The 15,118-nt window shown below is 44.4% G+C and overlaps 2 protein-coding genes across 2 annotated transcripts; one reads left to right on the forward strand and one right to left on the reverse strand.

Moving 5' to 3' along the window:
• Positions 1-6,340: 6,340 nt before the first annotated feature.
• Positions 6,341-6,806, reverse strand: LOC309400739 (histone H2B 7-like). Its single transcript, XM_081969376.1, has one exon. The coding sequence runs from the start codon at positions 6,765-6,767 to the stop codon at positions 6,387-6,389; it is 381 nt and encodes a 126-aa protein (XP_081825502.1). The 5' UTR covers positions 6,768-6,806; the 3' UTR covers positions 6,341-6,386.
• A 261-nt stretch (positions 6,807-7,067) lies between these two features.
• On the forward strand, positions 7,068-7,608 carry LOC309400353 (histone H2A type 2-C-like). Its single transcript, XM_081968785.1, has one exon. The coding sequence runs from the start codon at positions 7,146-7,148 to the stop codon at positions 7,533-7,535; it is 390 nt and encodes a 129-aa protein (XP_081824911.1). The 5' UTR covers positions 7,068-7,145; the 3' UTR covers positions 7,536-7,608.
• The last annotated feature ends 7,510 nt before the right edge of the window (positions 7,609-15,118 follow it).

Raw genomic sequence — 15,118 nt, forward strand, 5'->3', positions numbered from 1 at the left:
GATGTGGAGACTCTAAAAAGAGTGCAGAGAAGAGCAACAAAGATGATTAGGGGACTGGAGACTAAAACATATGAAGAACGGTTGCAGGAACTGGGTGTGTTTAGCTTAAGAGAAAGAAGGACTAGGGGAGACATGATAGCAGTGTTCCAATATCTCAGGGGTTGCCACAAAGAAGAGGGAGTCAAACTATTCTCCAAGCCACCTGAGGGTAGAACAAGAAGCAATGGGTGGAAACTAATCAAGGAGAGAAGCAACTTAGAACTAAGGAGAAACTTCCTGACAGTTAGAACAATTAATCAGTGGAAGAGAAGTTGCCTCCAGAAGTTGTGAATGCCCCAACACTGGAAGTCTTTAAGAAGATGTTGGATAGCCATTTGTCTGAAACGGTATAGGGTTTCCTGCCTAGGAAGGGGGTTGGACTAGAAGACCTCCAAGGTCCCTTCCAACTCTGCTATTGTATTGTATTGTATAAGGTGCTTCACATGGAGCGATGCAGAATGAACCAAAAAAAAAAAAAAGAGGTGAGGTGACAGGGCTTATCTGGCTTATCTAAGGAAGGATACATATTAGCCACCCATTCTTGGATGCGAGACACTTAATATCTTTTTGAAATTATTGGAAGAAACCTCCATCTGGGTTCAGCTCCAAGGGGGGGGGGGAGACACTGGAAACATGGAAGCTGCTTGAAAAGATGGTTTAAGGGTGGACAGGATCACAGGGCTTGAGCTCCTGAACGGAGAAGGGGGAATCACATGCTTCCAGATGTTGGGTGAAGAATAAAAGAGAGCGAGATGCTGAAAGTCCCTGGTTTGATGCCCTCTCTGGCCTTTGATCTTGATCTTGTATTCTGATTGGCTGTCAGGCTCCATTCAGGGGCAACCCTGTAGGCTGTGAGTCTTCACTTGGTTGAGCGTTGCTTCTTCCCAGGTGCCCTGTGGTGACTGGTGAGATGGGTAAAGGGCGAATACTACCATGCCTTAATCCCGTCACCCTGGAGTCGAAGGGGGAGCTCTTTGTTATGTAGAATAGACCGACCCAGGGCTTTTTTTTTCATGACCCGTTATAAAGGCGGGGATTACTAAGAGGGAGTCTGCTCCCTGCCTAAAAACATGCTTCTTCATTTCTGATCCAGAGAAATGTAATATTCTACCTTTTCAATATTTCCCAGGATATTTCATTTTTCTAGGAGAGGGGTGGGTTTTAACTTCTTACAAAACTTTGAGGTCTTTTTTTTTTTTTGGACAAAGTAGGTGGCTCTTAACACAGGACTGGGAAAGGCTAAACTCTAAGGCAGGGTTCCCAACCCTTTTTTGGGCCATGCCTCACCTAAGCGCCTCTAAAATCCTGATGCCTCCCCCCCCACGTATAATTCTTACTTTACTCAAAAAGTGAACTCTGCTCATACGGAGGAAGCCTAAAAGGCCATTAATTTGGTTTAAACAAAGTTCAAATTGCCCCCATTAAAAATCAAATTGTGGGTTTCCACATTGGAAACCACTGCTCTAAGGCAATATTAAAACAATTCAAGGGGGCTCCACCCTCTTTTCCATTGTTAATTTAGAATTTCGTTCCCATAGCTGCTGCCGTTTATCTAACTCTACTGAATATCCAAACTTTTTTGCCCACGCTGACATTGTTTCTTTTACCTGTTCTCCTTAACACACAGTAAATAGTTATACAGTCTGTTAAATCATTCGCTCTTCTCCTCCTGTAAGAATCTCGTCCAATTCTGTCATCTCCGTGTGAAAAACCATACAAGTTAGCATCATTTTCATATCTGGATTGTATCGGCAATTGTGTATACCCAATCATGTCAATCTCTTGTTCTTCTAATTCTTTTCAGAAGGGGAACAAAATCTTCAGGCAGTGATTTTCACTTCGGGTACGAGAAGTCCCTGGTTAAAATCGCAAACAAGCCCATTTTCATCCGCAAATGGGGGGTGGATTTCCCACCCACCCCGCCCCTCTTTGCCCAGAGAACCTTTGGCTGTAGATTTTGCTCTTTTCAAACAAAAGGAAGCATGAAGACCCTGGAGGAAGAGGAATATGGAAGTTGGTTTCTGGGAACAGAGGGAGGGGAGGAAGGAAGGCGATGGAAGAGAAACATGGAAGTTGGTGTCTAGGAAGGAAGGAAGCCAGCCAGCAAGGAAAGCATGAAGGTGATGGAGAAAGAGAAACACTGAAGTTGCTTTGTAGGAAGGGAGGGAGGAAGGAGAGAAGGAGGGAATGAATATCCTATTTTTCGGACTATAAGAACCGGAGTATAAGACGTATCAAGATTTTGAAGAGATACTTTTTAAAAAGGTTTTTCCCCCTGCCCCCCCTCTAGGATCACTCTGCAGGCCTCCCAAACCCTCTGCACACCTTGAAGTTTTGTGGAAAATGGGACATGCAGTTTGAGAAGCCTTCAAAGTGCTCCTGGGGGTTGGGGGGGCAGAAAAGGCCCATTTTTCCACTCATTGTTGCCCTCCTCAGCCCCCAGGAGCACTTTGAAGGCCTCCCAAAGCCTCTCCACATCCACTTTGTGAAGGGGGTGGGATTTCAGGAGGCCAAAAATGTCGTATTCGGTGTATAAAGACACACCCATAAATGTCGTATTCGGTGTATAAAGACACACCCAGATTTTCACCCTCTTTTTTGGGGGGGGGGAAGGTGTCTCTTATACCATAATATTCTGCCTTTTTAATATTTCCTAGAATATTTTTCATTCTTCTAGGAAAGGGGTGTGGGTGCTAACTTTCTACAAAGGTTTTTTAAAAATCCCCACAAAAGGGCCCCAGTCCCACCTCTTTTTAAGATGTGTCCCGTACTAATTTTCAATTGGCTGAATGCCAAAGGGTTGCTTATGTTGCCCCTGCTCTTCTTTCTATGAACGAGGAAACAGCTTGTTTTAATCATGCCAATCTTAAAAATCCAGACACTTTTAGGAAGGACAGCGGCAAGATGTCAGTCTAACCGAGGGAATTAAAGATGAAATCTCTGCCAATGCATTAGCCATTTCAAAGCAACAATAAAATGGGCTGAGATTCAGTTTTCGACAACTATTTTCATGCAACGATCCTAGTTTTTTCCCCCCTCCCCAGAGGAAATTCCTAATCAACTACCAATGAGAAATGATTTGAGGTGGCAATTCTATTTTCATTTCAGATTCATTTCCATCGGTGTGCCCAAAAGCAGAAAAAAGCTGTCAATCTGCAGAGATTCTTATAAGTGTATTCATATATTAAGCTTCCAGTCACGTATTTTGCCCCCATGAAATGGATTCATTTCCTAAAGAGCAACAGCAGGCGGCAGCCATCAATCATCCTATAATCAGAATGGCTCACGAAACTGTCGTTCTCTCCCTTTCTCCCAAAGCTGGGCGTATTAGAAAAATGGGAGCATTAAAACATTGGGTGGCGATTGTAAATTAAATAAGTGCCATATCTGGCAAGGAAAAGACAAAAGGGGCAAAAACCTTAATTTTAGCAGAGGATGGTTTCGATCCATCGACCTCTGGGTTATGGGCCCAGCACGCTTCCGCTGCGCCACTCTGCTGCTTGAAAATACAGGCTTTTCTACTGCAAGTTGGCCATTGGCTTTTTTTCTACACGGGAAACCACACCATCAGGATGCACAACTGAACGCAGAAACCCCCGTTGCAACTTCGTATATCAAAATACTTTATCGATCTACACCTCCAGGGGGCGCATAAGGCTCGTCATTGTTTGCTTTCCTGCATACATTTTATATATAGGCTTAATTAATGGCTCTTGCTAGATCTTATATTTTGAGGCGGATTTTAACCGTGTTCATTGTAATGTACCGTAGGTGAGTCCATACGAAATGCTTGTTCCGCCTTTTGGCTGCACTATTTTAATTAAACGGGACCAAGTTGCTTTAAACTTTCCCTCCAGGACACACACCGCATACTGAAAGCAGAGAACTTTTTTTTTGCAATTTTTTAATTTCAAAGTATTATTTTGTCGAGCCACGCCGTTCATGGGTGTAAGGTTTGACCATTGGCTGCTTTCCTTGGTAGGTCTTAATGAATGCCCTTGCTGGCTCTTCTACCGGAGGCCCATTGTAACGGTGTAATCATAGGTAGATACTGTATCACTTATGCTTCCATTAGAGGCCGATTTTAACAGTAGCATCACAATGGTATTCTAAGGTAGGTAACAATGAGTCAGTACATAGGGCTGTTGTTTAAATCAGCAAACCGGTGGTGGCCCGCGGGAAAATTTTGGTGGTCCACAGTGCACCCGGGTGGAGGATCTCCTTGGGGGAAAAAATGTGCTTTCTACAGCGGGGAAAAAAACGTGCATTCTTACACATGAAAGCAGCACACAAGGACAGCCACTGCGTACTAAACGCCGAACACATGGCGTTTTTTGCAAGTTTTTATATGGCAATATTATTCCCCCGATCTACGTTGTCCGTTGGTGTAAGGGGTGCCATTGGCTGCTTTCCTTGGTAGGTAAGTCTTAATGAATGCCCTTGCTGGCTCTTCTACCGGAGGCCGATTTGAACGGGTGTCATTATAGGTAACGTATGCTTGCTAGTGCGTTTCCTTTTGGCTTTCTTATACAACTAGTAATATGGGCAAGGAGTAGCGCAGCCCTTGCCGGCCGAAAAGAGGTAATATTGCTGTTGCGCGGCTCTTTCGTCCTTGTGCTGAACCCACCAATGGCTGGCCCGGCCGCTCGCACTCACTCCTCGCCTGGGTTGAGAGGGTAAGAGGGGGGGGGAGATTCGCTCCATATTTCAGAGCGGGAACTAAGCGCCCCTGTACTTGCCCATTACAACGCATCGCGCCGAGCGTCCCGAGATGCGTCCATTGAAAAAAATAAAAATAAAGGTCGAAGAAGCGCCCGCGATACCCAGAGAGCACCGGAGAAGCAAAATAAGAGAGCCAGAGAGAATTAGAAAGGGACACAGAGAAAAAGAGACGCGAAAGAGAGGGGGGCAAGGAGATGTGTGTGTGTGAGAGAAAGATGAGGGATAGAGAGATGTGTGTGTGTGGGGGGGGGAAACAGACAGAAAGAAGAGGGGGGGTGAGAGAGAGATGAGAGAAAGGGGTAGAGATGTGTGAGAGACAGAAAGCGATGAGAGGGAGAGACAGATAAAGAGGAGGGAGAGAGCTATACCACAGAGAAAGAGATGAGAGACAGGCAGACAGAGAAAGATAGAGATGTGTGTGTGAGAGGGGGGGAGACAGACAGAAAGAGGAGAGAGGGAGGGGTGAGAGAGATGAGAGAAAGATAGAGAAAAGGATAGAGAGAGATGTGCGAGAGAAAGAGATGAGAGGGAGAGACAGATAAAGAGGGAGGGAGGGAGGGAGAGAGAGAGAGAGAGAGAGAGAGAGAGAGAGAGAGAGAACGCTAAACTCATACTAGCGATCGCCAGAATCCAAAATAATGAGTGCCGTATATAAGATGCCTTATAGACAGAGGAATCCGACCAGAAGGAAAACTATCAACTGGAAATTTCCCGCCTTGACTCAATGGCCGGTTAATTGGATTTCGTCCAATCAGAAAAAGCCACGTCAATCAGTACATTTTCTGTTGGCTCAAAGTAAAGCTTTCGTCAAGAGCGCTGGCGGGTTTTTCCCCCCCCCCCTTTTCGGAAAATTCATTTATTTGAGAGTCGCAATTTAATGCGCTTTTCCTATTATGTCGAAGACATGAGCAGCTGAAAAAAAGCCCATATATCGCAATTCAGAATCGATTTGGAATTCTTGAATAACTGATCCAATAATACATACCCATTTCTTCCCAGCTAGCTATGACTGGGACTTGAATATATCATTTATACTAAGACGATTCCGGGAATCTGGTTCCCGCATTAAAGTATTAAATCAGTGCAGCTGATTCAAAACATTGTTGGACAGAGAGCTCCAAATCTGTATATCTCAGAGAATTTCTAATTGTTCTGAAATCACAACATATTACAAAGTAAACCATTGCATTACTTTACACGTAAACGGGGCTTGGATTCAAGGGGGAAGTTTTTCTGGGATGCGATGTGGATAATCCCCCTCTAGGGAAAAAAACACCAACAAAATAGATCTACTTTGCTCTAAATTGGTCTATCTATCTGTATTTTTTTCCCTGGCTTTATTCCTTTTGCCTGCCAAAACACTTTATCAAGAGTTGCTTAAATGCTCCTCCTTTTACAAATTAATCAGGGTGAAGGAAATAGGTCCACGATCCCTTCCATCTCCCCCTTTAATAAGTCACGATTTAGGTATAAACCGGCATAAAGCTATGCAGATGGCAAAAACGTATTTTTCACCTAAAGCAAAAAAGCAAAGAGAACAGCTCTTCCATTGAGAAAGTGGGTGGCTCTTAAAAGAGCCTTTGGGTCTGGCGAAGGAGGCTTTTTTTCCCGTCTCCAAGCTCGTTTTACTTGGAGCTGGTGTACTTGGTGACGGCCTTGGTGCCCTCGGAGACGGCGTGCTTGGCCAGCTCTCCGGGCAGGAGGAGGCGGACGGCCGTCTGGATCTCGCGGGAGGTGATGGTGGAGCGCTTGTTGTAGTGAGCCAGGCGGGAAGCCTCGGCGGCGATGCGCTCGAAGATGTCGTTGACGAAGGAGTTCATGATGCTCATGGCCTTGGAGGAGATGCCGGTGTCGGGGTGGACCTGCTTGAGGACCTTGTAGACGTAGATGGAGTAGCTCTCCTTGCGGCTCTTCTTGCGCTTCTTGTCCCCTTTCTTCTGCGTCTTGGTGATGGCTTTCTTGGAGCCCTTCTTGGGCACCGGGGCAGATTTAGCCGGCTCAGGCATCCTTCGCGAGAGAACTTCAAGCGAGGGGGAAAAAAGAAATAAAAAGAGAGAAAGCGATCTCAGACAACTCTGCCACTCTTCTATTTATCCGACCCGTGAGAACGAGGCAAACTTTGACGCCCCGTGATTGGCCGCTTTCGGAGGCCGAATAGAACATTGTCCACTGACAACGCCCCCGCCTTTTCATTGGACGCGGAGAAGGCGTCGCTCGTTCATTGGCTGCGTCGCTTCGATGCTCCCGCCGGCCAATAGGAAGCGTCGATTTGAATCTCCGGGAGAAAATAAAAAGGGAGCGGGAGCCTTTCTTCAGCCATTCTCCTCTTAGCCTACTCGGATTAGAAGGGATTATTCCTGCAAAGGAAAAAAGAAAGACGCATTATGTCTGGACGCGGCAAGCAAGGAGGCAAAGCTCGGGCTAAGGCCAAGACTCGCTCTTCCCGCGCCGGGCTGCAGTTCCCCGTGGGCCGCGTGCATCGTCTGCTTCGCAAGGGCAATTACGCAGAGAGAGTGGGAGCCGGGGCGCCCGTCTACTTGGCCGCCGTGCTGGAGTACCTGACAGCCGAAATCTTGGAGCTGGCGGGCAACGCTGCCCGGGACAACAAGAAAACGCGTATTATCCCGCGCCACTTGCAGCTGGCCATCCGTAACGACGAGGAGCTCAACAAACTCCTGGGCAAAGTCACCATCGCCCAGGGAGGCGTCTTGCCCAACATCCAGGCCGTCCTGCTGCCCAAGAAGACCGAGAGCCACAAGGCCAAAGGGAAGTAGACAGCGCGCCCTCTTGCCTACAGGCTCACTTTTAGCCGCCAAGAACGACACCCAAAGGCTCTTTTAAGAGCCACCCACCTTTTCATAGAAAGAGCTTGTGTCAACTTGCTAAGTGAAACGGGATCCTGAAATCCTTTTTTCCTTTTAATTTCCTCCACAAAAGCATTAAGGTTGCATGGTATGCGTTAAAAAATCATCTTACGGTATAATTGCAATGAAAAATAGACGTTTGAGCCATTCAGTTGAACAGAATAGGATAGGGTAACAAGTTGGAAGGGACCTTGGAGGTCTTCTAGTTCAAACCGCCCCTGCTCAGACAGGAAACCCTACTTCACTTGAAAAAAAGTTTTTAAATGCTAGTTTGCAAAATCGTTAAGATTATATTGCCTTGTAGAGCAACCAAAGCATTCCTAGGAAACGTTTAAATCTGTAGGATAACACTATTGCCTGCCTTATATATAGAATAGAATAATAAGAGTTGGAAGGGACCTTGGAGGTCTTCTAGTCCAACCCCCTGCCTAGGCAGGAAACCCTATACCGTTTCAGACAAAGGGTTATCCAACATCTTAAATACTTCCAGTGTTGGCATTCACAACTTCTGGAGGCAAGTTGTTCCACTGATTCATTGTTCTAGCTGTCAGGAAATGTCTCCTTAGTTCTAAGTTGCTTCTCTCCTTGATTAGTTTCCACCCATTGCTTCTTGTCCTGCCCTCATCTGCTTTGGGGGATATAATTCCCTCTTTGTGGCAACCCCTATAGTTGTGGCAACTATTCCATCAAATCAATGGGGTTTCTTAATCATCAATTCAATTCAGTTCAAACCTTTATTGTCAGAGTACAACATGTGTACAATGAGATTGGCTGAGCCTCCCTTCGTGCGCCCTTCCCCCCCAACACAATGCAACGCACAGTGAAAGAGAAAAAATCCCTAGCCCAATGAATCCTACTAGCAAATACCCAGTCCCGGTCTTGGTTGTCTCAAAGATGCTTTTTCCAAAAGGCACCTGAACTTCCTTGGGGTTTTTCTTCTTTTTCTTTGAAAATGTTTCGCTTCTTGTTCAAGAAGCTTAAGGTCACATGATACCAATAAAAAGCATCTTATTCAGGATATAATTACAATGAAAAAAACAGACATTTGAGCCATCCAGGTTGAATGGATACATTCCCTCCTAGTCTTTATGGAGATTTTCAATCATCCCAGGGTTGTCCCAAAGGTGCTTTTTTTCTTTCTTTCTAGAAGGCAACTGGACTTTCTTGGCTGTTGTTGTTTTTTCCCTTTGAAAATCTTTGTTTCTCCTCCCAAGAAACTTCTTCGGTTCTCCTTGAAGACGTTCAACCAAAGAAAGCTGCTTGGATTGGATGCGAAGTGAAAACATTTCCGAAACCCAAGAAAGTTCGGTTGCTTTTGGATTCCATGAAGTCGCAGAGCCCAAGGCAATTTAAAAAACAAAAACAAATTCAGTTTGGATAGGAAACCGAGAAAATGAAATGAGAAAACTGGAAATGTAAAACAAGAACAGAGTTGGAAGGGACCTTGGAGGTCATCTAATCCAACCCTCTGCTCACGCAGGAGACCTGTACTAGGGATTCGAACTGCCAACCTTTCTGATCAACAAGCTCAGTGTCTTAGCCACTGAGCCACCTGAAGGAAGAAGACTTTAAAAAAAGAATAGAACATATGTCAAGATAGAGGCACAAACAAGATGATAATTGTTAGTATTATGATGAGGAAGATAGTTACGATTAATTTTGGTATTGTATTTTCATTCGAAGATAAGTTAAGAAGAAAATGAATAGGTTAATAATGTTCAGTTGCTTAATAGATTGCAATTCTAAGATTAGAGAATTAATCTTAATGTGAATGATGTTGTAAATGCTGAAAACTGTTGCACAGAGATATTTGTACCCAGATGACACACTGATAAGGAAAGATGAAATGTTTATATGTTAAAAAATAAAAAATAAATTTATATATTTATATTTATATTTATTTCCCCTTCAAATTTAATAAAGTGTTTAACATATACATACATATACATACATACATACACACACACACACATTTTTCTTTAGTAAACATAAAAACAGTATATTGTGGGTACAATTAATTTTGAAAGGTAATCATAGTAATAATTCAAAATAATAATGATACTAATGTGATGCATTTTTGAATGTTCAGTTGACTGAGTTTCATGTTTAATAAATAAAATATATAACAATAATAACAACAATAATAACAAGGTAAAGGTAATGGTTCCCCTCACACAAATGTGCTAGTTGTTCCCGACTCTAGGGGGCGTTGCTCATCTCCGTTTCAAAGCCGAAGAGCCAGCGCTGTCCAAAGACGTCTCCGTGGTCATGGGGCCGGCATGACTAAATGCTGAAGGCGCACGGAACGCTGTTACCTTCCCACCAAAATGGTCCCTATTTTTTCTACTTGCATTTTTACATTGCTTTCGAACTGCTAGGTTGGCAGAAGCTGGAACAGGTAACGGGAGCTCACTCCATTATGTGGCGCTAGGGATTCAAACCGCTGAACTGCCAACCAGGTCAGCGTCTTAGCCACTGAGCAACCAAGTCCCATCCTCCTCATCATCATGGCTTATCCATACTAATAAACCATCATTGTGTAATTAATCATTGTTAAATTTTAAAATTTCTAACTTCTTTTTCTAATAGCTAACCATTTGCAAAACGAATCCCATGTTTAAAAATATTCCATTTCTTCCTTCTCAATTTTGAGTGTTAATCTATCCATCTCTGCCCATTCTCAATTTTTTTTTCAATGACACTTTCATCTGTAGGGAACTCCACTGTTGTGCAAAAACCGTCCAGGCGTCTTAAGGCTGCAGAATTTGAGAAATATTTTTTATACAATAATAATAATATAATAATACAATAGTAGAGTTGGAAGGGACCTTGGAGGTCTTCTAGTCCAACCCCCTGCCTAGGCAGGAAACCCTATACCGTTTCAGACAGATGGCTATCCAACATCTTCTTAAAGACTTCCAGTGTTGGGGCATTCACAACTTTTTAAGTTTCGGTAGGTCTTTATTGGCGTGTTTTGCACGCCCGGGATTGCAATCGGCCGCCGGACTGAATTTGCAACCTTTGTATTTAAATTGCATTCCGCAAAAATTGCTAAGAGCTTTGAGATCAGCACTAACGAACAGAGATACTTTGTGTTTTGGGGTGGTTGTTTTTTCTTTGCTAAGGGACTCCCCCCTAATGCAACAACATTGCCAAGGGGATAAGACAGCGCTGCAATCTGGTTACAAAAATACGTCGGGGGAATCTTAACTTTTACAGCACTGGTTTAGAAGGGAATTAATCATATGTTAGAAATGTAGCTGTTCTATCTGGGAAAAAGAGCAAAGAGTGTAACCGGAGGCGCCGAAATAGCTCAGTTGGGAGAGCGTTAGACTGAAGATCTAAAGGTCCCTGGTTCGATCCCGGGTTTCGGCATAAGCTTCTCTTTTTGGTCCTTTCTCTATATAAAGAAAATGGAAAGTTGCCGAAACGGGAATTCTCACGACACAGTGAGAATAGCGAGCCTATTCTCGCTACTAGGCTACCTATTTTAAAGCATGAGATATAAAAACGGGCAAACCCAGCACTTTGCTTATTCAACTATTTTGTAATAGCAATAGCACTTAGACTTATATGCCACTTCATAGTGCTTTTTACAGCCTTCTCTTAGCGGTTTACAGAGTCAGCCTGTACAGAGTCAGGATGGAAGGCTGAGTCCACCTGAATCGTACCTGCCCTAAGAGGTGTTCCAAAGTTGTTTCATTTGCTTGTTTCTTAATATTTATTGTCAAGAACAAGAGTGACAAAGTCAGCCTTCCTTTATAACTGTGACGGAGAACTTTCCCTGCGGGCGCGCCAGTCGTCACCCCATCCTAGCTTCATTGCGCATGTCCGCGCACCTCCTGCCAGCCAGATGGTCTCCGGGTTTCTGCCATGCATCCTTTGGGGAGTGGGTGCATTCAGGTGACGCCCATGCGCAAGCATGGGAGTGTATGCACGGGGGCCACTCACATTGCATTTTGGGGATTCGCATGTATGCGCGCGCCTGCACCCCATTTTGGGCCTGGAAGGCCTCATGCACCAACCTGGAAATAAAAAAATTTGTGGGTGATGCTTGCATTGCATTTTCGGAGGCACAGGTGCGCTTTGGCACTTGGCACCAAAAAGGTTTGCCATCACTGCTTTAAATAAAGGACAATAAAATAATGTTTCCAAATATGTAATCAGCAGCATGTAAGTTTAAAAGGCGAAAGCATCAGTACGGTGTGGAGGGGGGAGATTTGAGTGGGATCCCTCACTCTTTCTCAGATCAGTCTGCCCCATCAAATAGAATTTGTTCTCGGCTTACAACCATCAAATCAAATCCAAATAAAATAAAATCCAAATAAAATAAAATCAAATCAAAGCAATACAATACAATAGCAGAGTTGGAAGGGACCTTGGAGGTCTTCTAGTCCAACCCCCTGGCTAAACAGGAAACCCTATAACATTTCAGACACATGACTATCCAGCATCTTCTTAAAGACTTCTGTGTTGGGGCATTCACAACCTCTGGAGGCAACTTCTGTTCCACTGATTCATTGTTCTAACTGTCAGGAAGTTTCTCCTCAGTTCTAAGTTGCTTCTCTCCTTCATTAGTTTCCACCCACCCTCAGGTTCCTTGGAGAATAGCTTGACTCCCTCTTCTTTGGGGCAACCCCTGAGATATTGGAACACTGCTATCATGTCTCCCCTAGTCCTTCTTTTCATTAAACAAGACATACCCAGTTCCTGCAACCATTCTTCATGTTTTAGTCTCCAGTCCCCTAATCATCTTTGTTGCTCTTATCTGCACTCTTTCTAGAGTCTAGAGTCTATTAGAGTCTAATAAATCAAATTTATTACAGTCAAAGACTAGAGACCAGAGCAAATAAAAACACTCCATGAATATCCAGTTCAAAACTCTAGAATAAAATAATAAAGAATCGTCCTAGATCAGGGCTATCAAACTTGATTTCATTTTGGCCCATCAGGGTTATGTTAAACCTCAGAGGGCTGGGGGGGAGTGAGTGAGGCCAGGGGGGGCATAGTGGGTGTGGCCATGGTGGGCTTGACATGGGACTCATATGGGGGCACATGTGGTGGCCAAGTGCTAAGGCAGGACTTCCCTGAGACCCTCCCTCACTCTCATCATAATCTCCTTTCTTTTCTTCTTTTCCCCTTCCTCTTCATCCTCCTTTCTTCTCCTTTCCCCTCTTTCCTTATTTTTCCCTCCTTGCTCTCTTCCCATCTTTCTTTGTCTTTCCTCTTCCCCTTTCTCCTTTCCTGCCCCTTCTTGTGTGCTCAAATGCTCCTTTCTGTTTTTAGTTTGTTTTGATAGCCCTCTGCCAGCAAAATGGCACTCGGGGGTGGGGAGCAGGCCCCTGAGTTCCATTTTCACTGGAAGAGTGCTGCGGGGAGTTGTTCTGGGCAAAAATGGGGCGTAGGGGACCTGCACGTTTCCCCTCCTCCCCATGCTCCATTTTTGCCTCCATTGTGGTTGTAAGTTGAGGACTACTTTGTATATTGCCCTGTGATTGATTTGCATCTTTCAATTAACACCTGTTAATCCAAAAGAAATAATAATTTCCTTCTTGTCACACCTAATCCTAATCCATCCATCCATCCATCCATCCATTTAAATAAATAAATAAATGTGTGTGTGTGTGTGTGTGTGTGTGTGTGTGTTCCAGCATAACTCTGGAAGACTTTGAGCAATTTCAACCACTTGGTACCCAGATAATTTACTCTCTGAAAAAAAAAACCACTGTGAGGGTGAGACACTCCTAAAACCCTTCGGGATGTGTGTTGTTAAGATACAGCCTGTTGTGTCTTAAAATGACTTCTACTGTACTGCCATAAACTGGCTTCTACTGTACAGTGCAGTGGAGTTGCCCTGGTAACGCTTTCACGGTACTCCACAAGGGGGCTCCCCCTGGTTAAGGGGGAAAACCCAACATTAGAAATTACATTTGATCCGGACATTTTCCCCTATAAATAAATACCTGGGTAATGCCGGGTTATGAGCTAGTTAATATATAAACTTTGCTGATGCCTAAATTGAGGATGTGTTGCCCAGCTGTTAAAATTTGCCCCATGAAAGCAACACTTTTGTGAGTTGTTTTTCAGAAGCTTTCTCCAGTATTTGACCTCACCTGTCTGCTGAGGGTAATATCCTGACACTGTAAGTAGGTTCAAGGGCAATTTCTTAATAACTCTTTAAAAAATCTATTACCTTCCTGGCATCTTACAGTTTTTCCTCATTGCGATCCATCATTGAAATTCTAAATTAAGCATGGCAGAAAGTTAGCATCCAACCCCTCTCCTAGAAGAATGAAATATTTTGAGAAATATTAAAAGGGCAGAATATTTTATTGCCCTAAGGGGAGAAATGGAGAAACATGCTCTTGGAGACAGAAAGCAACGCCCACCTTTCTTAATAGCCTTCAGCAGATGTCAGCACTTAAGAGATGAAGAGATAGATAGCGCTATTCATAGGCAAAGCAAATACTGCAGGCAGAAACCCATTCAAGACAGGGTATTTTGAAATTCCCTGCAGCAAGGCCTGGACAAAGGTAGGATTCGCCCTCAGCCACAATAAGAATTGCCCAACACCTTTTCAGTTGCATCACCTTCAGAAAGTTCAACCAAATGTAGCTCAGACAAATAGCTAGGATTTGTACTTTGCCTCTAGAGCCAGCTATGACCCCTACATAGCCCCATGGGAGTCTGACAACACCCAATAGAATACATGTTCTTACACAGGAACAGGAAGCTCAAGTGCAAAGTCCAAGAGAAGGTATAAAAAACCCCTCACTCTCAATTCCATGTGGTCAGCTGCCCAGAACCAACCCATGTGATTCTGCTTCAGCATTAAACCATTTCTTTTTCCAATCAGCCTCCGGCCTCCATTTTGTCTCCAGTGCCTTTCTCCCGGCTTGGAACTGAACCAGATGGATATTACTTCCCACAGCATCCGTGCCCAGATTAAAGGCAATAAAAGTATGTAATTGCAGCCCACAATCCCCTGGTTTTTAGGGAAGCTAATTAAAGATATTATATTTGCATAGCAGCAAAGAAACTCATTCAAGACTCAGATAAGCTTCCTTAAAAGAACAGACATCTCCAATGGTATTGTTGTGGCCCATTCGGACAGTGAGGAAGTTGGGGAGGAACATGGGCCAGTCCTGGAGTCTGGGGAAGGCTCTGATGAGGGCTCTGTGTCAGAGGCAGAGAGGGGGCCAGAGCCGTATGCCAGTTATCAGCTGCCTTCAGACTCAGACAGGAGTGAGGCAGACGAACAGCTGGAGCCTGTTCCCAGTGTGCGCGTGTGCAGAGTTGCCAGACGAAGGGAACAGCTAAAGAACAGGGGTCGACGTGGGAGTAAGGCCACAGGTGGACAATGAATGGCCCCTCCCAGAGGAAAGAAAAGAGGAGCGAAAGGGGAGTGGAGTTTGCAGGAGAAAATTAGTTCGCTTCATTGGTTCGTGACTCTCCGAGAGGTGCGGTCAGGGGAGGCAAGGGAGGCAGAGCCT

This window comes from Natrix helvetica, assembly GCF_964273705.1.
Source record: "Natrix helvetica genome assembly, chromosome: W".
NCBI classification, from domain to species: domain Eukaryota; kingdom Metazoa; phylum Chordata; class Lepidosauria; order Squamata; family Natricidae; genus Natrix; species Natrix helvetica.